This window comes from Stegodyphus dumicola, chromosome 7 (genome assembly GCF_044657685.1).
Source record: "Stegodyphus dumicola isolate Sdum_Otavi_A_Nest chromosome 7, ASM4465768v1".
Lineage (NCBI taxonomy): Eukaryota > Metazoa > Arthropoda > Arachnida > Araneae > Eresidae > Stegodyphus > Stegodyphus dumicola.
The window spans coordinates 75,927,520-75,949,748 of record NC_140774.1 but is presented as its reverse complement, the minus strand read 5'-3'; the positions used below and the strand labels follow the sequence as shown (position 1 = coordinate 75,949,748).

The window sequence follows — 22,229 nt, the reverse complement described above, 5'->3', positions numbered from 1 at the left end:
ATACAAATTTTACACAGAAACTAGGTAAGAAATCTTATGCACAAGAATCATGGATACCCCTAAGAATGAGAAGCACTAAGTACTATGGCCATCGTATGGGGCTAATCTGCCATAAGTAATGACCTTGTGTTTGGAATTGGGGGACTTAAGGGTTCATATAACGATGTAATTCAATCTGTTGAGGACTGTATAGGGACCCTCCCAATGCGACCGCAGTTTGGGAGAAACACACTTACGACAACTTGGATTATACATGGAGGTAGGAAGTAAGAAGGAGTCGCCCTAAACAAGTTTCTCCGTAACCTGCTCTGAAGCACCGCGATCCCTACGTGGTGACCAAAACATTGGGTCATTTACCATTGAGTTCTATGGGATTTGACGCGTTCGGGTGTAAATATTTTGTAATTACATCGCAAATATACATATAAACGTATATATTTTCTTTTTCTACAACACTTCAGAGTCCTAAGTATGTGAAAACAACATATTTTTAAACAACATTTCATTCTGAACGGAATTAAATGCTATACTTTTCACAGGACAGTTTTCTCAGAATGGTTTAATTTGAATGAAATATTTTCACAAGTTTTCGTTAATTACATTAGAAAAAAAAATTAAGGTAATTCGGTTTTATTCGGTTAAGGTACAAAAATTAAGATCAAAGTTTATTGTATTATTAATATTAAAATTATGCATTATTTCTTTTCTATTTATAGAGCTTCTTCCTAAAATACTTTCTTAAATATGACATGATTTTTTGGCTTCTTTTAAATCGAAAAATGTAAGTCAATTTATAATTAATGCTCTATTCGGTTCATTTTAAATTAGAGAATTATTAGGAATTAAATAGTATTTGACTTTCTCTGAACGTTTCTGAAAGGGAATAAAATAAGTTTTTTTTTAAGTATTATTTAAAACTTGTAACTGAGTTATTATAAAATGTAAAGGGAATAATTCTTTTAATTATACCTTTCAGATTTTTTTTTTTTTTTTTTAACCCTTCATTTCAACAATACATATTCCAAAACTCTTTATTACGTTCTTAAGTGCGCACCTCATAGCATTTGCTTTACAATACCTTTTAACAGATTGCTTTCCAATACGAACAATTCTTGCTTAAATAGTTTTATAACGTATTTGTCAACAGGATTTCAATTTATGTTTACAATTCAATATTAAGGTTATTATATATTTAGATAACATTTATAATCATTATAAATTAGATACATTTAATCATTAGATTTCTTCACAGTACTTCCACAGTTGTTTATAAGTGAATAAATTCTTCATTTCAAATACATTTATAAATAATTTAATGAATATTTAAGTATTTTGTCAAAGGCAGATACATGCTTTTTGCAAGCACATGCATAAATACCCATACATATTTCCTATTTATCATTTCCGGCATGTGCAAATCTTTAATTTCTGTGATTTTTTTAAAAATATTTTTCGTGTAAAGTAATTTACACTAATTTAGCATACACCCGAAAGTTTTACATAAAAAATATATATGAATATAATTTGAATGAAAACTATAAGTATTATTTTTAATACCCACTCAAAGGTCAGTTTTTCTTCAAAATTCCTCCACGATGGCATCTCTCTCTTTAGGCAGATAGCCCTTGCATGCATTAATCTATTTAATAAAAACTTAATCTGACCTATGTGCCTAATTACAAATATTTTAACATACATAATTTTATATTTACGTTTAGCCATCAAGTTTCAAACTTTTCAAATCTTCTAGAAAATAAATTTTGGCAGATCTCTTTTAGCAATTTTCTTAAAATCTATATTTTTGTATTGCGACAGTTTAGAATTTTATAAAACAAATTCGTAATCAAAATCGCTGTTGTTAGTTATCGAAAAATAACCAAGATGTGATTTTTGCGTAAATGTCAGTAAACTATACAAATTGCTATTATCCATTACACTATGAATGTTTCTTTCATGCGAGAGTGTCCCTTTTTCGATTTCTATGGAACTGTCGAGTGTCGAAATACTATCAGAATCTTGTCAAGCCAGCTTCTGAATGTACACAAACAACACCCCGTCTGGTGACCCAAGCTTCAAAGCAGTGCTTCACTTCTAGCATGGAATGGCCCCTCCTCCCTTTCTTACCTCCATGGGATTATACAAACACACCTTGTCGTTTTCCTGGAATTGATGTTCGATGGCTCTTGCATCATACCTCTTCTTCATCCTGTCCATTGAAATGTTGATCCGATCTCGAGCAACTGGGCTTGGAGGTACTCCTCAGGTGAGGAATGTACATCCGGGAGTTTTCCAAACCTCTCCACCATGCCATCAGACTGCAGATGTAACGAGGTCTGAGTTTTCTTGATTTTCAACAAGTCACAGAGTCCCTTGAACATAGCCAAAGTGAAGTTCCTGCTTGGTCGGAATGAATCTGGAGGGGCGGGGGTCCCAAATCTGGACACCAAATTCTGTAACAGAACTTGAGCTGTCGTGATAGCCTTTTGATTTGGAGCTGGATAAGGTTTGGGCCACTTCATAAAATAAACCATGACAACGAGGATGTATTTGTTGCTGTCCGTGAAAAAGGTCCAAGTATGTCGAGGGCAGTTTGCTCGAAAGGCGCTCCTACATTGTTTCACTCCAACCTTCTTCGGCTATGTCCCTTTGGTCTTTTCCTGGTTGCGCAAGCATCAAAAGATCGGCACCACTTTTCAACATTGTTTCTTGCCAAACTCAAGAAGCGCTCTCGGACATTGTTTAGCGTCTTCATACAACCGAAATGCCCTTCTGTTGAGCTGCTGTGTATTTCCTTCAGAACATCAGGTATTCGGTTTTGAGGAAGCAGCAGCTGCCATATCTTATTAGTTTCAGTGTCGCTTTACCATAGTCGATATAAGACTCCATTTCGAAAGTGAAGTGACTCCCAGAGAGCCCAGTACCTTTTAGTTGTAGGACTGAAAATGGAAATGTCTTGATACTTGGGTTTTGTACTGGATGATTCCATCAGTTCTATTATCGGCCTAATGTCAGGATCCGTTAATTGGTCTTCTTTAACTTTTTCATCACTCCATGTATCTGGATCAGTTGATGTTGAAGATGTTACTTGCTGGATACTCAGATTCATTAACCCGTTTTTGAACGATGCCTGCAGTGTGCAGGACAAGGCTTCCTGGATAAAGCATCCGCATTTCCGTATGATGAGCCTTTATGATGTTTTATCTCAAAGTCATATTTCTGGAGTCTTTGAATCCATCTGGCTATTTGTCCTTCGAGATTTTTTAAATTCAGTAGCCACGTTAGAGAAGCATGGTTGGTCCATAATAAGATTTTTCTGCCATAGAGATAGTGATGGAAATGTTCTATGGCCTTTACGACAGCAAGCTTTATGGGTGCTGCAATAATTCCTTTCCGTTTGGACAAGCACATACTCCAACAGGCTATTACTCGCTCTTGACCATTAATCATTTGAAAGGACAGCTCTTACACTTTCGTTGCTTGCATCTGTGTCTAATATAAATTGTTTGTCTGTCTGGGGATATGCAAGCACGGGCGTAGATGTTAATGCCACACCTTCAACTGATTTTAAAAGACTTCTTGCACTCCTCAGTCAACACAAATTTTTGTTTACTTTCTGTTAATTTATGCAGAGGCCTCGCGATGTTGGAGAACCCTTTCACGAATCTTCTGTAATAAGTATCCCAGGAAGTTCCATAGTTGATGAATATCCACAGGACATTCCCAGTCCTTAACTGCCGACACCTTTTCTGGATCTGTGCGAACACCTTCAGCAGAGACGACGTGCCTGAGATAGGTAACTTCACTGTAGAACAACTTGTATTTCGAACGACTCAGTTTAAGGTTAGCATCTCTCAATTTCTGGAACACCTTCCTCATATTTTCTAGATGTTCCTTGAAAGTACGGCCCACTATAATGATGTCATCTAGGTAGACCAGACAGGATTCGTAAGATAGGCCACCAAGCACTGTCTCCATCAGGCGTTCAAATGTTGCAGGGACGTTACAGAGTAAAAAGTTATAACTTTAAACTGCCAGAATCATTGACCGATAGTGAAAGCAGTTTTCTCTCTATCATCGGGATGAATTTCCACTTGCCAGTATCCACTCTTGAGGTCCAGAGTCGAAAACCATTTGTGTCCTGATAGGGTGTCTAGAATATCGTCAATCCTGGGAAGAGGGTAACTGTCTTTCTTAGTCACATTATTTAGTCTTCGGTAGTCGACATAAAATGTGGCAAACCTGCTTTCCATTGCCATTTTATGGCAACCTTAAACCTGCTTTGCGAGGAAGCTATCTTACACGCCTGGACATTTCGTAACAATATATATATATATATATATATATATATAATGAAAACCGAAAAATAGAAAAGACAAAGCAATGTCTATGGCAGATAGCTTAGAACATAGATCCATATTGACTAAAAAGAATTCTGATTGCATAGAATGCTCAAAAGTTAAATCCATATTCACTAGGAAACTTGGCAGCCAAGTAAGATTAAATATTTACTTTTATTTCAATTCACATTTGTGATCAGAATTCACTTGGCACACTAATCGTGCCTATTCAAGAACATTTACATTTTCGACATTGCTGCGATAGGAAGAGGGCATAACAAAATAGCATCATTATCCAAAATGGAAGCTCACTAAGAGAAGGTTTGGGTTTAAGTTAGAAGGGTTTCAGTTCTAAAAAAATTGACTACAATAAAATATATATCTAATTATATTTAGAGCAATTGGACAGTTGTTATGATGATATTTCTAAAATACTATAGCTACTTTCTTTATTACTACAGAACCCATATTTTAAAATTAATTAGACCCCATATTTTAAATGCCCTGTTAATGTCAGGATTATAACCAAAATAATGTTTACTTTATAATTTGCAGCTGCCATGTTTCCACAACTGCTTTTGATATGGCATCCGATATATTTCCTTGTCCTAAGGATTTTTGCCACATGGACAGAAAGTAAGACTGATGATGACAGTAAACAATAACCTGTCAATTTTTATTCTGTCACTCAGTGGATAGCAGCTATCTTGCAACATTTGTGTAAAAACAGCTGTTATTGGATCAACAAAATGAAATTTATGGTTCATAATAAAATGTCTCTAACCTACTTTTTCCAGTTTTTCAGTTGTATATGCTTGGCACCACCTGAATATATCATCAATTCTTTTAGTACAATCCTTTTTTGCCAAGAGTACAGTTGCTTCTCTATTTGAAGCCTCCCAGGAAAAAGTTCACCAGATTCTCGGCATAACCTGCTGAATATCTCTGCTGGTTTTGTTTTTCCTACATGCATAGATTTCGATTTATGACAATTTATTTGCTTATACAGTAGACAGCTTAGATGTAGAATATACACTTCTTTCATGGAACTGTTCCATTCAATAGTTCTATTTTCGTAAAGGATGAATTGCCTCTTTTATCACTTAATTGATAACAATTTCTCTGTCCAACAGTATATAAATTGCTGAGCTGTCACAAGTAGCATTTAGAAACCACTGAACCAGTTTTCAAAACACATTCTTTCCCTGCACTCGCAAATTTTCTGGCACATATGGCATTTTGTGCAACAACAATTTTCATATATTCAAATGCAAGGTAAAATGTCTTTTGTGAAAGAAAGATACAGCATCTTTTTCTCATTTCTTGGCAAATCAAACATTTTTTTGAAAGTAGAAAATACATTAACACATGGAATACTCAGAGCTCTTATCATGGTGAGAGAATTATAAGGGTTTGTTTTAGTTTATTACGGCAGCTTAAAGGAAGGGATGCCTTTCTTAGGAAAACTGGCTCCCATTCATGTTACACATGGGAAAACCACGAAAATGTCCATACAGCCAGCCATTTTCCTGGATTCATTCGAATCCAGATCAGAACTAACAGTGTTGAAAGATTTTACTGCTTGGCTGCTGATGGAGCCATGATAATTATGAAGGAGTGTGAATTACTAATATTTACATAAAAAAAAAAAGAGTATACAATGACACACAGTTTACTAAGAGATCATCTTGTCATGAACAGACTATAAATGATTGCTATTAGTACTGCTGACCATTGGGTTGCATTGCTAATTTATCAATAATCTTGGCACTGTTCACAAAACAGTGGATGTAATATATCTAAAGTATAAGTATAATATATCTAAAGCAAATTCACAATTTTTATAATGATAGATAATCCTATTTTATTTTAACATTTTCTTGCATGTATAAATAGTGAAACATCCAGATAATGAATTAAAAAAAAAAAAAAAAATCCTTAGAAATGTTTACTAACGTCCATTGGGCTAAATATCCTTGCAAAGTTATCCATCCACTTTCATTTGTGGGTACCACATTTACTATTTCTGGTCCCCAAGCAATTACTGGGCAGGTACTGAATAAATCCGCGACTTCAGATGGTGATAAGCAACCATCTTTGTCCTAAATAAAGTGCAAATAAAATTAAAGAATAAAAAATAAAATAACATTAATATAAAACAACACATTTTACAAATTCATCAGTAAGTAAAAAATGAAGATATTTAAAGTACTAAATTACATACTGCATATTTAAAATAAACCTATATTTATATGAAAATTATTATTTTAAAGATTTCATATTACAATAATGCCAAATACAGTTCTTAAACTGCATGTACGAAGTCTGCCTAAAAAGTATCCAAACTTCAATTTCCGCCACACACATTAGTGATGCTAGGGTGGTGCCACCGTGCACAGCAGAAGACAACTTAATACTTCAATCTCTTCTCCAAGTTTGAATGCACCAATCGCTGCCTGTAGCCACCAAATGAGGTATTACATGCATTCATTGGAGTTCTGATTTCTCTCAAGATGACTGAATGAGTTGAGCAAAGATACTGCATCATATTTGGTCAAAAGCTTGATGATTTTCAAAACAATTCATAAGATTCAATAGGTGTTTGGAGATAATACCATCGGGGTAACTCAAAATAAGGAGTGGTATAACAAAATTCCAAAATAGCTGCACATAAGTAGAGAGTGATCAGCAGTCTGAGAAACTGATCAGAATGCAGTTTTTTTTAAGAGGGTAGAAAATCTGGTAAAGGAACATTGTTGTTTCATCAAATAAGCCAAAGAGTATAGGATCAGTAAAGATTCTGCACATGCAATTTTGCATGCTGATTTAAACATGCACAGAATAGCTGCAAATTTTGTGCCCAAACAACTGTCATTTTAAGAAAAAGCATTCTGTCTTGAGATTGCACAGGACCCGCTAGACACTACCAGCACTAATCCTGAGTTTCATAAGATAACTACATATGAGTCATGGGTGTACGAGTATGACCTGAAAACAAAATGAGAGTCATCATAATTGAAATATCTTGAGCCCTCAGAGTCAGAAAGAGTGCGACAGGTGCGAATCAAAATTACAGTGATGCTGTGTTCCCTGATATTCAATGAATTGTGCATCACAAATACGTACCAAAAAGACAAACAGTGAGCAAAAAAAATATCAACAAGTTCTCTGCCACCTCTGTGATGCAGTTCAGCACAGCACAAAAGACCAAACTTTTTCATCATGATAGCGCAATACTGGCAGTTGTTTCACATTCATCGCACTTGATCCAGACTTTCTTGGCAAAATATGTAATAGCATAGATAATCACCATTCCAAAAGAAACTTTCTAGAAATGTTTTCGGCACTTCAAGGATCAATGAGCTAAATGTATGGGGTGCACAGTACTTACTTTGAAAGGGATGTTACATAATCCTGTCATGTAAGTAATATATTTTTCCCCAACAAAAGTAAGACACTTTTTAGACAGCCCTTGTACACCATCTCGGATAATAACTGGATTAGCTGTTTCAGTTTTTCTTTTGCAAATTTAATTTCCTTCTTTGCCATGTATAATACATTTTTGTAAACTTCAAGTAATTTTAAGATAAAGCACTTGTAAAAATCAATAACCTAAGCCCAAACATATGGCCCAACACATGTACTAAAATCTTGGTAATGTAACGGCAAGTAGAAATGCAGACTAAAAGTGAATGGAATATACATTCATTGACAATTCATATCATCAACTTGATGATGAAGTATATGCCACCAAAATGTCATGCACCACTGTAGGCACTGATTCCTTTATTGTAGTATCAAGGGAAGCTGAATCAACAGTCACCTTTCTGATAATCTTGACATTATACCACATGAGCAAATACTTGATGCTGAACAGCATGACCTATTTCTTGACCCAAGGTAGATTATGCAACTGCATGATCATTAATAGAAATGCAGACAAGGTATTTTTGTCACAAGGATTTGTGAAGGGCAATCAGCCAGATCCCACGTGCTGTGTATGACCCTTTCGAACACATCAGTTTCAAATTATCATAGCTGTCTTGATCAACATGAACAGCAACGGTGCAGTACGAAAATCCTCAGTGCTAGTAAGCTACAGATTCTCCCCTAATAGAATTCTGAGATGAGCTAGCATGAGTTACTTTTTATATGAGACATGACATGACTCTCAGTATACACACACACACACACACACACACACACACACACACAAAATAAATAAATAAATAAATAAACATGATTTTGAAACAGAAAATTGTCATTTCAAACTATGTTTTTTTTATACTGGCTCAAGGAGACATTTCTCTTGCCTGTATGTGCATGTATGCCAAGAGAAGTTTTAGCTTTCACACAAATTTCAGTCTGAATTGAATGACAGCTGATTAATGAAGTTCCAAATTTTATTACCTGATCATATTTTTCAAATAAAGTAGTCAGAAAATGGTACCCTTGATGGCTTAATTCGGTTGTACAACCAGGTGGAACAACTAACCTAAAAAGTTAAAAATAATTTCAAAGAAGCTGAATTTAAAAAAAAATATTTTATCCTTTACAATAAATAAAAAAAATTTGACAATATATTTTAGAATGCTTTAGAACTGCTGTCTTGAACAAAATTTTAGGAGTAAAATTCTTCTTGCACTATGATGTAACAATCTAATAAATTATTTAAACTCAGCTCATTACTATACAAAATAATACAAAAGCAAAATACAGTTAGTGGAATATGTAATATGTAAATTATTTTGATATTTGTAACATTTCTTGCATTTTAAAATTTGGTTATTACAAGTTACTATATATTTTAACTTCTTCACACACTCTTAAAGCTTTATATTTTAATTCCTTTACACTTTCTAAGACTTTGAAGAAATAGTAGTTGATATTTCATGATTTCTTTTCTTCATTTTAGAAAAACAGCATACTTACAAAACACATACACTTACAAAATAGCATATCATACAGGAATGCTGTAGAACTTTGCTATTCAACTTCTAATTGTCTGGATTTTTTAAAGTTATTTTCACAGTGATTTAAATACACTTAAAAATTGAACAGTATATTAAATTTTTAAGTTATTAAACTAATTTAGGTGACTGTGTGATTAGTTTAGGCCAACTAATTAAGGCAAAGAAACCTATGGATAAAAGCATTCATGGATAATTTTTTTAAAGCAAATCGACTCGCATTAAAACTTAATGGAACCATGAAAAATCCCAAATAAGTCAGTTTATCGGGATTCTCAGGGTTGAATCACCATCATTCACCTCAGCCACTAGTGGGCTTGTCGACTATATGTAACATGTTTATTGGCTTACAATAAAATCCACATTGTTAAGTCAATAAGTATGTCATAGGTATTTGTTTCATTTAATTCGGAAAATATGCACTTTAGTCAATATTAATAGAAAAGTAATTACACACTAGACCATAACAAGCAATCAAGATGATATTTTCTCTAAGTAAGGAATTTCTGTTATACTGTACACAAAGTAAAATGCACTTAGTTACTTTCTACTGATCTTTTGTTATAGCTCTGCATTGTTTTTTTTTTTTTTTTTTTTGCATGATATTTCCTATTCTAAAGGATAACAAATTAATTTTGGCTAAACTGTTAAATGTAATTTTATAAGTGTATAATCTTTGTTGAAATAAAATAAATAAAAAATTTCCTCATTAATACTTATATAAACTGAAACTTTTTTCTGAAGACCATTAGATGGCATCCTGCATCCATTGTGTTTGAACAATATAATTTCAGGATCCTGACCTTCATTTTGATCACATTCTGCATAACATCTGTGTCAGCTGTAGCGGAGAAGGAGAGAAAGCTCACACGTGATATAAATATTTGCTTTTCTGACATCCGTTCGAATCCACTTTTTATTCTTTTTTTCGTTACTATGTAGTGTTTTTTAGGGTTATTATGTGGGGTTCTCTTACACTTTGCGTTACTTCTAGCTGTTATATTTCCCATACTTTGCTTTTTATTTCAGAAAGCCTTGACTTCAGCTTATTATGGTATTAAGCAGAATTATTTATCGGAAGAAGGATATACTCGTATGGTAAACGAAGCAGTTAGTGGTGTGGATGAGAGTGATGATTCTTTTTCTAAAGAGTTAAGAGTTTTCGAGATTTTGATATGGACATTTTGTCAGAGACTGAACTCACTGAATACCTGCCTTCCACTACCTGTAAAAGATGCTGCTACTTTTTGTAAATAGGCCTTCTTGCATTTTAAAATTAATTTTAAAGTTTTTTAATGTATTTTGTCAATTAAAACTTGAATAATTTGAATAGCACTTCCGAAAGATATTTCTCAAAGCAATTTTTTATACATTTTCATGTAATATAAAGAGAAAATGTTATTAAATGCTACTTTTAACTTCAATGTTAGCTTAAGTAATAACCTAAAGTAGTACCAGAAATTATGACATTAGAATTTAAACTTTTTTTGTGAATTTTTTTTTCTAAAGTTAGGCTTAGCAAACGCAAAACCTCTATGCTGCAGGAAGATTCCTTTTGACTCCCATTTGCCTCGACGGAACATGTCTTAAAGGCGTGCCATCTCGAAAGAGTTAATAAAAATAAATGCTAAAATTTTGCTTCAGAACTGAATTTGCTGCACATAAAAAAGAAATAATACTAAAACAACAGAAAAAAAAATAATGGCAAGGGATTAAATTCATATTACATTTCAAATCCTGTAAAACAAGTTTCTTTTTCATACAGGAAAAGCAACAGAAGAAATGCTTTTAAATACTAAAATAATAATAATAATAATAATCTATAAACAATTTTAAAAAAAGATGATATTGGCACTACATTTATTTTAGTAATAGAAATAATTTCAAGACACTCAATTTCCAAAATTATAATAACCTTGGGCAAAGATAATCCTTGCTTAACTGCAAATTATCATCATAACCAAATTTTCTTAAAACAGCCCAAGTAGTCTCATGCCTTCCTCTTTGAATAAATAAAATGTGCAAAAAAAGGAAACCTGAAAACATGAAAAATATAATCAAATTCTACATAATCAAGTACTTGTGAAATTCAAAATCAAGCAATCAAATTTCAGCTATTAAAAAGCTGGCTCTCTAGAAAACAAATCACAGTAATAATCACTAAAAAGGTAAAGATTGATAAAATCATACATTAAACATTCCTATCCTGAGCATAAGGAAAGCTTGTTTGTACTTTTTGAAAACTCCTTCAGAGCCAAGAAAAAGTTACACAAATTTAAAATGAAAGAGAGTTTACATACATTAGATTAGAAAAGTAATAAATGAATTTAGTACTTAAAAATACTGCAGTTATTGATTGCAACCTATATCAAAATGTCAGAAATCTGTAGTAATCTCTACAGAGGACAAGAAATTTCAGTTACTTTTTATATGCTACTATCAAATATCCTCTTACATAACAGATAAAATTTAATGTTTGTACAAAAAAAAACATGACTCGATTAATTCATCAATTAATGTGTACAAAGGGAAATTACATTAAGTAAACATAGCCAGCAACAATAATTATAATTCATTCAACAATTAGCACAAATATGTGTGGGGGGATTTAATAATGAATAACTAATGAGCTCAATCAGAAGATAAAATTATCAAGTTAATAAATATCAATTTCTCAAATTATTTCACACTTATTTATTTATTTTTTTTTTCCTGAAACAAATACAGATGTTTAAAATGTGCCCAACTTTTTGAGTTTGTCATGCAGTCTAAAACAGTGTTGGAGACTGCTTTATCAAAATTTTGACTGTCTTTGAAACTCCATTTACAAAATTTTCAACATTTGTATCAAAACTGGCAAACTTCCCAAAAATTTTTACATCACATAGATCTTTTAAAATGATGAAAAAATACTAAACTTGGAGTAAAGTTTTCATATTCCTCTTGAAATCTGGTCTCCTTCAGTGATATAAAAACATTGAAAGCTTTTGCTTGAACAGTCATTGTAAAAAGATATTAATCTTAATTACAATTCTCTATCCATAACTACAGATGTTCTAATGCTATATGTGTGTTTAAATAAGCAATACTAATTTTTCTTTACTATTCTTCTGAGTACAAATTGTACATCCCAGTATCTACATAATCATATATTAGTAGGGCCATTTTTCATGTCACTCTTCCTCTAACAATTATATTAGAGGAAGAGCTAAATGACTTTTAGCTCTTTCTCTAATATAATTATTTTTTTACTCTTCTGATTACTGATCTTTAATATTCTGTTACATGTTATGGATCCATCATTATTTTTTAAAATCCAGGTTAAATGAAGAAGATTACTTGAATTTTTTTTTTAAGCTTGAGACGATTATAATATTTTATATATAAAAAAAGTTAAAAGTAGCTTAACATGTGAAGAGCCAATCACGAAATCACGAGCCAGCACGTGGTGATGTCTCAAATGGCTGTCATGCTCTGGCACAGGAAAAGCAACACCTCATTGTTTACTCCTCAGCTCAGTTGACATTACATTTTGAATATGTATATTGGTTTTGCTGCGGAGTGAAGGTTAGAAACTAGTTGTGAATGTATGTGGTTTCAAATTAAAGCATAGTTCCGTTACATGCAAAGTTTAAACATGTACACCATTTTGAAATTATATAGTTTGTAATAATATCATTGTATGTATGTACGTTGTGATAAATTCATCTGTAATACATATATTTGTTTGTATAAAAAAATAATGCATATTGTAACTTATTCTGATTAATTTTCAAATGTCATGTGCACAGCACAATGTGGCATTGGAGAAATAATTTGACCTCTAGTGCCAATCATGTACTGATATCAGTAATAAAATTTTCTGATTTTGCTTGATTTGGCTTAGCAATCAGTGTGATACACATAATCATATTTTACTGCCTCTTTTATATCATTTATTTCATTTACAAAATGCTCACATTATGATAATAACGTTAAAAATATCTTGCCTTTTAAATTTTAACTTCAAATAAATCCCACATTACATAGCCAGATAGACAAGTCCACGCTCCTGAAAGCTTTAGGCAAGAAAAAGTTTGAGTACAAAAGGTTAAATTAAGTGATGAAATACATATATATATATAAGAATATTTTAGTACCTCTTAATGTAAGTCCATCATTTTTTATACCATCATCAACATTCTTCCGGACCAGATTTTTCACATCTTCTAGCGCATGTGGCTGGAGCGGAGTATTAAAGCAGCGTCTCTAAACGAAAAATGCAATCATTGAGCCATAAAAAGCATATACTGTAATGCAGGGGTGCTTGTGCCTCCATTAAAAAAATCCTGAATATTAATGTAACACATCAGTGCAAAACAAAAAAGAGGGGGGGAGAGTTTTATATCTCCTGTTCTACTTGGAAGATTGACGAAATTCAAATTGCACTTTTCATGTCTCAAAAACGCAACTTAAGGTATATATTGGATTTATAAATAGCATTAATCTAACATAGGTATTTTGACACAAAATCGTACTTTTTCTGAAATAAAATACCAATTTTTTCCATATTTCGATTCTACGACTCAAATTATGCCTAGATATTAAATTTTGTAATTTTTAGTGAGAAATTTATGGAGAAATTAAAAAATTTATTTTGGCGCATTTCTTAATTTATAGCAACCCATTTTCCTTTCCTTTTTTTAGGGGGGGGGGGGTTACATGAGCAGAAAAAAAATTCATCGTTCATACTTTCAAATAATTTTAAAAAAGTGCATAAACCATATTTGGCATTATTATCGCTTATAAAACACATGCCAAATTTCAAATGTGCCAATATGTTAATTCACGTATATCTTAGGAAATTTTGAATAAAAACTCTAATTTTTTGCAGGTATGCTTAGAAAAAATACATCTACTTTAAGATGATGGTAAAAATTTTAGGTTATAACTCAAAATTTTTTTGAAAAATTTATAAAAATTATTTAAAAATACAAATTTTAAAAAAATCATAAAAAATGAGTGAATTTTTTATGGAATCTCCTCCCCCCTGAAATAAAAAAGACCCCTAATCTGATGGGAAAAAAATGTACTTCTTCCTCGTGCCATTTCATTCAAAGTTAGTCATGTAGTAGGAGGTTTTTTTTTTTTTTTTTTTTCTAAATTTAAAATTTTTTTTCACTAATTTGTATATATTGCTTAATATTTTCTTCAGTATTTTCCTTTTATCATCTTTAGGCAAGCAAATTTTTAGCTTTATAAAGCTGTTTCCTGATTTAAAAATTTTTTTTAAAATAAGTTTTCCATTTTCTTTACATTTCTTTCTGAGATCAAAGCAACGTTGGGAAGCACTATGATGTCTAGATTGACTTAATTTTTTTGGGGGGGGGGGGGAGAGTGTTATATTTGGACATCATACTGCTTTCAGAAACATTGTTTTCATTTTCCATGATATTAGAACACTGGAAACTGAGTTGATTTTGTACATTCCTTTGAAAAAAATCAAATTCAAACTATTCTAATGTTTTTAAGCTTAATAGCTCCAGTTGTTTTCGGCTTAGACAATGTTTTCTCCACTTGCTTTAAGTTTTTAAGTTGCATAAAATTTACTACAATTGGTTTTTCTATTTAAATTTTTTTTACATGTATTTGTTATATTTGGAAAAAATGGAAATTATAAAGTACTAAAATTAAACAACGTATTTTTATTGATCGTTGTTACTGCAGGTAATTTTAAATTTCATTTTGAATGACTAAATCAGTAATTTAACTAAATTTTAAATTAATTTTATTTTTTCTTCTATATAAATATGCAAGTTATAAAATATGAAAGAAAACTACTACATTTAACAATAATTCATTCAATTCCTCATTTTAATTTGGTCAAAAACTAATGAGCTGTCCTAAAAATACTATTTACAATATCTCAAAATTAATCTGCATCATGCCATCTTATGTAAGCAGAGCAATGCAGATATTTTTCTCTCCAGTCACAATAAAGAAACTTTTGACTATATATCCTATGCTCCTAAATGTGCACTTTCCTTTTCCTACTTTGCCTTGCTGCTGTTAACATACATCAATTGCTGTTCTGCTTCATATGTTGTCTAAAAATATGATAAGTTATACTAAATTGTGGGGTGCATATCATACCCATAATGGTGTATGATTCAGAATATGTATCTCAAGAAGATCAAGCAACAAACATTGTCTTGTTTTCAGCTACGTCTGTCTATAAATGACATCTCAGGAGCTATCTTCTAATCATCCCAGATATTTACAGAATTTACATATATGTACAAGGTGTGACACACACACACACACACACACACACACAAAAAAAAAAAAAAAAAAAAAAAGAAGAAGAAGAAGAAGACTGGTCCAATAAATCATTGTACTTACAGAATTCTCCCTGACATTATCACTTTAAAAGTAGTTCCCTTCAGCATACACACACTTCTGCCATTGCTGGTAACAGTTCTGGAACAAGGTTTTTTTGGAAGGCCCTTCAGAAGATTCTCCGTTTTGCTCTTCAGCTGAGGTAAAATGGGTTCCCTTTAAGTATTAACTTTAGGAAATAAATAAAAAACAAAAGTCACATGGAGCTAAAACAGGTGAATAAGGAGGATGCCCCATCACAGTAATGTTTTTGCTGGTCAGAAACTGCTTGACGGATAGGGCCGCGTGAGCATGTGCATTGTCCTGGTGCAACAGCAAGCCATCAGTCCCCAACTATGGCCTTTTTTTTTTCCCTTAATATTTTCATGAAGTATTTTTAGTACTTCAATGTAGTAGCGCTGATTAACAGTCTGACCACTGGGGACCCATTCAATCATGATGAATGTGCTAGGCGCTCAGCCCATTCATCATGATTGAATGGGTTCCACACAGTCCCTTTCCCCTAAAAAATCACTTATGCCATTCAAACACATGTGCATGAGACAAAGTTTCATCTCCATAAGCCTCAATTAACAAATGAAATGTTTCCTTCGTGGATGATTTCTTAAGTTTCACAAGAAACTTGATGTTGATTCGCTGTTCGGTTTTTACATTAGACATTTTTCGGCAGAATGCAGTTGCACGTGTTCACTCAATGACACAGTACTCTCCACTGGCATGGTCGGTTAAGTCGTAACTGGCTGCATGGATAGAGGAGATGTGTGACACGACGTCACCAAAACAGCAGATGCCAACTTCATTCTGTTTTCAAACTGCACACTTTGTCTTTTTTTTTTTTTTTTTTTTCTTTGTGTCACACCTTGTATATAAACACACACACATATATATATTAACACAGTAGTAAAAAAAAGTGCCACAAAGAAAATATATTAAAAGGCATTAAACTCACTTGAAACTGATTTAATTCATAGTCACTTAAGACTTCATCATTATCATAATCACAAATCTGAAAATAAGACATCTTGTTACATAATTTATAAAAAAGATGGCAGAACTTAAAAAATAAAAAAAGATATATTTAAAAGACATACTTTAAAAATTCTAGTTAGAGCCTTTTTACACTTTTCTGTTAACTGCAAAACAAAACATTATTCTCAAAAGCTGACAAAAAATCAAGGCCAACGCTTTAGTAAAATGAATTATAATATTTTCATATATTTACTTACATCTCTAGTTTCAGTCATATATAGAGGTGTAGTAGGATGAAGCACAGCTTTCTGAGCATAATAAAACAATTCTGAAATATTTTTCAAGGTTTTTGCTGAACACTATGAAAAATAAAAGGTTTTTATTAATTAATTTCACCACAATAACTTTAAAATGAAATCAGAAATACAAGAATTAATATATAATAATATGCAACAACTATACTGAGTATAATTATGATTATAAAATCATAATTATATTCAATACACTTGCATTGAATATTTCTATCACTTTTCACAATACTGGCTATTAAAAGTGTTTGCTAACAATCAGTTAGAGCAATTTTATTAAGCTACTGAACCAAAATCACTTCACCCTCTATTGTGCATTTGAGCTGTACATGTTTACATTATTGCCAAACAAAATTTTTAAAATGGTTTTAAGAACTATAATTGGTAGATATAATTTTCATTAAAAATTGATAACTATTACTTATTCAATTTCTTAGTTTTTTTTAATTTTATTTCCATTGATTAAAAAATACATAAATAAATAACTGTGTGATTTTCAGGGATTTTTTCAGGGATTTAAATACAAGTTTTGTAATGCTTTTAAATAGCAACAAATTATGTTACATACAACATATAAAATAGCTCTTTAGTTTTCTGACAAATATAATGTGGACAAGGTGCTATTGCAAATTCAGGGATTTAAATATAAGTTTTTTAATGCTTTTAAATAGCAACAAATTATGTTACATACAACATACAAAATAGCTCTTTAGTTTTCTGATAAATATAATGTGGACAAGGTGCTATTGCAAAAATTATTTATTTGACTAAGAAATAAACCTGAAATTTCAGAACCAACAGAAATACTATGACAACTATGCTATTGCAGCCACTGATAATTTTTCTCTTACTTTATTCTTGATAGCAACAGAATATATATTCAAACACATGTGAAGCAAGATTTACTTAAAATACTTAATTTACTTCCCAAAAGAACTGCTTCAGCAAAAAAATTCTTTCCTCGAAAAACAGGAAATCTTTATTAATCCACATGATATAAAACCTTTCAGTTTGCATACTAGCAGCTGCAGATGTTTTGCTTCGGCCATCTTGTGCACTTAGCTGCATATCTTGGCAACAAATCACATGTTACTGAGTTTCAATCTAAGCATTAGTTATCAAGTAACTACCAACTGAGTGAGGTTGTGTATAAGCCCTTTCATGGATTAATGAAAAAAACAAAAATGATGGAGTACGAGAAACAATGTATCTGTGTGAAATTTAGCAAAAAACTGAGGTAAACTCTCAGAATTCCAAATGCTTATCCAAGCATACAGTACAACTGTACAAGCCAAATGTAGTGCTATGCTTGATTTCATTGTTTTAAGGAGGGCAGAAATTCCATTGCTGAAGATACAAGGACAGCAGAACTTTCCATATCAACAGATGACAAACATGATCGAAGTGTGTGCATTACAATTTGTCAAAATCGCCATTAACTGTCAATGAAGTTGCTTGCAACAACTAAGTCAGGATCATGCCATCAACTGCTGATTGAAAAACTTACAATGTATCATGTCAGTACAAAATCTGTGGCACCTTTGCTGACATATGACCAGAAGCAGAATCGAGTTGAAATCTATCAAGAACTGCTTTTGCAAATGCAGATGACAGCTTAATTGCGAACATTCTAACTGGAGATGAGACATTAGTGTACAGATACAATGTGGTCTTCTCAATTGGTGGGAAATGAGTCTCCTTCACCAAAGAAAGAGCAGATGAGTAGCTCACTCATCAAGGTAAAGATGAATATATTTTCTGATTAGAAAAGTATTGTGCACTATGAATTTGTATTACATGTTCAGATAATAAACAAATTCTAGAGAGAATTCTAACATGATTGAGAGATGTATCAAGGAAGAGGACCTGAACTGTGGAAATCAGTTGAGAATATAACATCATGACAATGTTCTAATTTATGCACTGCCTCCTTGTTACTAATTACTTTACAAAACATCCCCCTTCCATTGCACCCCACTGACCCTATTCTTTAGACTTCGGCCCAGGAGACTTTTTCTTTAAATACCTCTATGCTGCACAGAACACTTCACACAAATAACCATGCCTCCTCTAGGATTTGAACCTGGCCTAATAACACTGCAGCCAACACTGCTAACTACTTAGCCTTTTGCTTGCACTTTAAGAGACCATATGTAATGTCTCTTTTTCTAATAAATCTCAGTCTTCCCGTTTAGGAAACATTAGACAGCTTCACGTTTATCACATACTGCTGCTCTTCATGTGAATTTCTCTCAAATCACAATTTTCAACAAACAATGTTTTGCAACAATCTATACACAAACTGACATAATTTTGTATATGCATGTTCAAATGTAAGAGCGTATTTTATGAAAATTCCTTTTAAAAGGGTTGCCACATAAAGAGGAGAATGAAATTCCCTGACTTTTCCAGGTTTTCCAGGTGTGTTTTGAGAAAATTCCAGTCTATCCGCATAGTGCGTGTTGGTTGCGCTGAGAGGTAAATTAATTATGGTACCACTTGAAAACACAAAAATTTGCCAATTGCATGCGACTTATTATATATATAATCCTGAAAGCATTATTATTATAGCTATAATAGGAGTTGTTTTCTCCACTGAAGATTGAATTTAGAATCTGCCCAATCTGGATTAAAAAATGAGTTTTTTTTTTTTTTTTTTTGGCAGACATTTTGCAGCTAAACGAAAGAAAATATCTATTTAATGATATTTTACAATAAATTCAGGTATTTTAAATTTATTTAGCAGCATACATAAACAAAAATATGTGCATTAAATTTCATGATAGTACGTCATCATACTGCTAGATTTAGTTTCAGAATTATGCCAGAGAAATTTGTCTGAAATTTGAAAAACGTTATTAACTAATACTAAATAAATTTAGAGGAAAGAAGAACATTAAATGATATAAATAACATTACAATGAAGTTAATTACTTAAAAATTGAATTACAATAATCAATGCTATTTTGGCGAATATTAAACGTTAGCCTAGATGACTGATTACTATTTTTTTTTATTTTACTGCAAAATGGAAAATAAGGCATTTATCAAAATTAAAAAAAAAAAAAAAAAAAATTGAAAAGATTTTGCGGTAAAATCCTAGTTTTCGCTACGGCCTTTGTACAATTTTGAAAACTGCCACGACACCAAAATGATCGGTTTACTAACCAGCACATTCTTAAACAGTGACTAAGAGACAGAAAGAGGTAACTGTTGTTACTGCTCATCATAATTTCACCAAATCCCAAGTGTACCATACATGGAGGTTAGAATAAAAAAAAATATGTATTTTTAAGATAAAAAAAAAAAAACTCTGCAACAGGAATGGCTTCGTCCCAACGTAGAGGGAAACAGCTGCGTATGTGAGAAATATCTGTCGCCGAAGCTCGTGAAGTTCGATGGTAAAGTTTATGAAGAGTACATAAAACGAATATCGCTTTAAATTTTCTTAAACTTTAAAGTAAAAGAAAATATTTTTTGTGCGAGTAAATTAATTTATAGATTAGCTATTTTGAGCAAAAAAAGTACAAAAATCCAAGTATAAATTATCGCAAAAGTCAAAGAACGTTTCTTCTTAACATATTCTCTACAATTTTCTGTACACATCATGAAGGGGGAAATTCTCGCCGTCAGGTTCCACCGCAAGTTTTTCCCTCCACTTTCTAGCAGCACTATAGCAAACTGATTTACATTACATCTATGGAATCTTCCTTTCTTTACACAGACATTCTTACATTAGAACAGAGTACATGGGGGCTATTCTAGCTTTCATGGTACCGTATATTAGGATTAAACCAATTTTGTTGTATACGAGAATGGGAAGGTATTTTCTTTAGTTCAACATAACCTGCACATGCAAGTCTTAGGATTCTTGAGGTTACTGGAAACCAAACTTGCTTTGCCTTTCTAAAAGACAATCTGATTGGAGCTGCGAAAATTGGCTCTATGGCAGGTGCCCGAATGACGCTCATCTGATACATAATTCGTCAACAAAGTCATCGCTTTGTTGACGAATTTTTGTTGTTGTTGACGAAAATTTGCATAAATTCCTATGTAAAATATTTTACTTTGCACAACTACTGCTATTATATAGGATGTCACATGTCAAATTTTGCAATTTCTGTTTAAATTTTAAACTAATATATATGGTATATCTTTTCTTATTCACAAAGCTATATACTTGATATTTATTAAAACACTTAAAGTTAAAATACACTTTTTGACTACTTACTTCAACACAAGATTCAATTTCTGCATATTCATTCATTATTGGAAGAATTATCTGTAAAAAATATTAAATTTAAGTCACATTTTTGAAAATATTACATTATCTGGCATGCTTAATGTTATCTGGAATCACTTCTAAGAAAATGAGGTGAACTGAATTGAAAACTGTTATGAAGCTTGTAGGATGCAAATAAAAAAGTTTAAAATGAGTATAACCTACTGCTAATAATTGTTATTATATTTTCATTAAATATTTGGGTGCATTCTGAATACATCCGCCCCCCTGGAAAGTTATCAACCACTGATGACTAAGTTTTCGACAAGCAAAGATGTTAAAAACAACAACCTTAATCAAAACCTGCAGCAAAAAGACTTAACTCACCCCAACTACACTGGTTATCATAAATTAAGGAAAAATCACAAAAATCACAATTAATGAAAAAGTTACATGAAGAATTTTATGAAACTTACACACAATATACAACACATAGTAAGGTATTAAATAACATAAAAAGAAATTACCAGACAATTATGGTAGTACAGAAATTAGCACATCTATAAAATGAATAAATCGAAGATGTCAGTTTGCTATAGTAAAAGTACCTTCAATATGGAATATAATCACCTCTAGAAGCAATACAGCACATTCAGCAATGTGTGATGCTTTCAATTATGCGGGCTATCAGTTCCATAGGAAGTGAGAGCCATTGCTCTTGCAAAGCAGTTGCAAGCGGGGCAAGGGTCTAAGGAGGTGGATTGAGAGCAGCTAAACATATCCCTAAATCATCCCAAACGTGCTCGATAGGATTCAAGTCCATGGATTGAGCTGGCCACTCCATGCGCATAATTGCTTCCTGTTGAAGATAATCATATACGATGCGAGCCCTGTGTGGTCTTGTATTGTCGTCCTGTTACAGAAAAGCATCCCCTATTGCCCCGGCATATGGGTACACATAAGCATCAAGGATGCCATCTCTATAAATATGAGCATTCACTGTTCCCCTTGGAAAAACATGTAGGTCTGTGCGTCCACCCAAAGA

The 22,229-nt window shown here is 32.3% G+C and overlaps 1 protein-coding gene across 23 annotated transcripts in view; it reads right to left on the bottom strand.

Moving 5' to 3' along the window:
* Miro (mitochondrial Rho GTPase) overlaps window positions 1–22,229 on the bottom strand; it is a 93,216-nt gene that overhangs the window by 42,640 nt on the left and 28,347 nt on the right. For all 23 annotated transcript variants that reach the window (XR_015042127.1, XR_015042126.1, XR_015042125.1 and 20 more), the window contains 8 exons: window positions 21,194–21,244; window positions 16,912–17,013; window positions 16,777–16,818; window positions 16,635–16,691; window positions 13,447–13,555; window positions 11,223–11,343; window positions 8,748–8,832; window positions 6,294–6,439 (listed from right to left, as the gene is read on the bottom strand). Coding sequence is in view for 10 of the 23 variants with exons in the window: in XM_035368525.2 (XP_035224416.1) it covers window positions 6,294–6,439; window positions 8,748–8,832; window positions 11,223–11,343; window positions 13,447–13,555; window positions 16,635–16,691; window positions 16,777–16,818; window positions 16,912–17,013; window positions 21,194–21,244 (713 nt within the window). In the remaining 13 variants the exon portion in view is untranslated. The remainder of the gene's footprint in view (window positions 1–6,293; window positions 6,440–8,747; window positions 8,833–11,222; window positions 11,344–13,446; window positions 13,556–16,634; window positions 16,692–16,776; window positions 16,819–16,911; window positions 17,014–21,193; window positions 21,245–22,229) is intronic.